The following is a 1,017-nucleotide window of genomic DNA, read 5'->3' on the forward strand; positions in this document are numbered from 1 at the left end:
TCCATGAGCGAGAAGCTTGCTTAAGTCCATATATGGACCTATTTAATTTGCAAACTTTATTCTCCTGCCTAGGAAGAACATAACCTTCTAGTTGCTCCATATAGATGGTTTCTTCAAGAAGCCCATTAAGAAAGGTTGTCTTGACATCCATTTGCCAAATTTCATAATCTAAAGCGGCAGCTATGGAGAGAAGAATTCGGATGGATTTGAGCATGGCAACCGGACTAAAATTTTTCTCATAGTCCACACCTTCTCTTTGGGTATAACCCTTGGCGACCAGTCTAGCTTTGAAAGTTTCGACTTCGCCTCCAGCACCTCTTTTCTTCTTGTAGACCCATTTACATCCAATTGGACGAAAATCATCAGGTGGTTCTACATATTCCCAGACTTTGTTCTTTTTCATGGAATCCATTTCTGAATCCATACCGGCTGACCATTGCTTCCGTTGCGGACTTGCCATTGCCTGTTTATAGGTTAATGGGTCGTCATCAATACCGTCACCAATGACCATATTGATTTCACCATCCAAGCCATAACGAGATGGTTTTGTAGAAACCCTCCCACTACGACGAGGAGCGGTGACCTTCTGAACAGGAGCTTTAGTAGTAGTTTTCTCAGTTGCTACAACTGAGGGAGTGGGATGTTCCTCTTCTTGAGTAGAAGAAGATGGTACATTTGAAGGAACAGTATCTGTGAGCATTTCCTCTAATACAATTTCACTTTTCGGTTTGTTGTCTTTCATATAGTTATCTTCAAGGAAAGTAGCATTTGTAGAAACAAACACTTTGTTATCCTTGTGACTATAGAATAGTCCACCCCTACTCTCTTTAGAATTTCCGACAAACATGCAAACTTCAGTTCGCGATTCCAGTTTGCCTTCTTTCTTTCTTAAGACGTGAGCAGGGCACCCCCAAATCCTATAATGGCGCAAACTAGGTGTGTGACCATTCCATAGTTCAACGGGTGTCTTAGGGACTGCTTTAGATGGAACAACATTTAAAATGTCGTTTGCCATTT

General features: G+C 41.5%; 1 protein-coding gene across 1 annotated transcript; it reads right to left on the reverse strand.

Moving 5' to 3' along the window:
- Nucleotides 1-208: 208 nt before the first annotated feature.
- On the reverse strand, nucleotides 209-798 carry LOC133033978 (uncharacterized mitochondrial protein AtMg00820-like; the record flags this gene model as incomplete). The annotated part of the gene is made up of 1 exon (XM_061109018.1): nucleotides 209-798. A coding segment is annotated over exon 1 (534 nt), but the record flags the coding sequence as incomplete, so codon positions are not given.
- Nucleotides 799-1,017: the final 219 nt, after the last annotated feature.

This window comes from Cannabis sativa, chromosome 2 (assembly GCF_029168945.1).
Source record: "Cannabis sativa cultivar Pink pepper isolate KNU-18-1 chromosome 2, ASM2916894v1, whole genome shotgun sequence".
NCBI classification, from domain to species: domain Eukaryota; kingdom Viridiplantae; phylum Streptophyta; class Magnoliopsida; order Rosales; family Cannabaceae; genus Cannabis; species Cannabis sativa.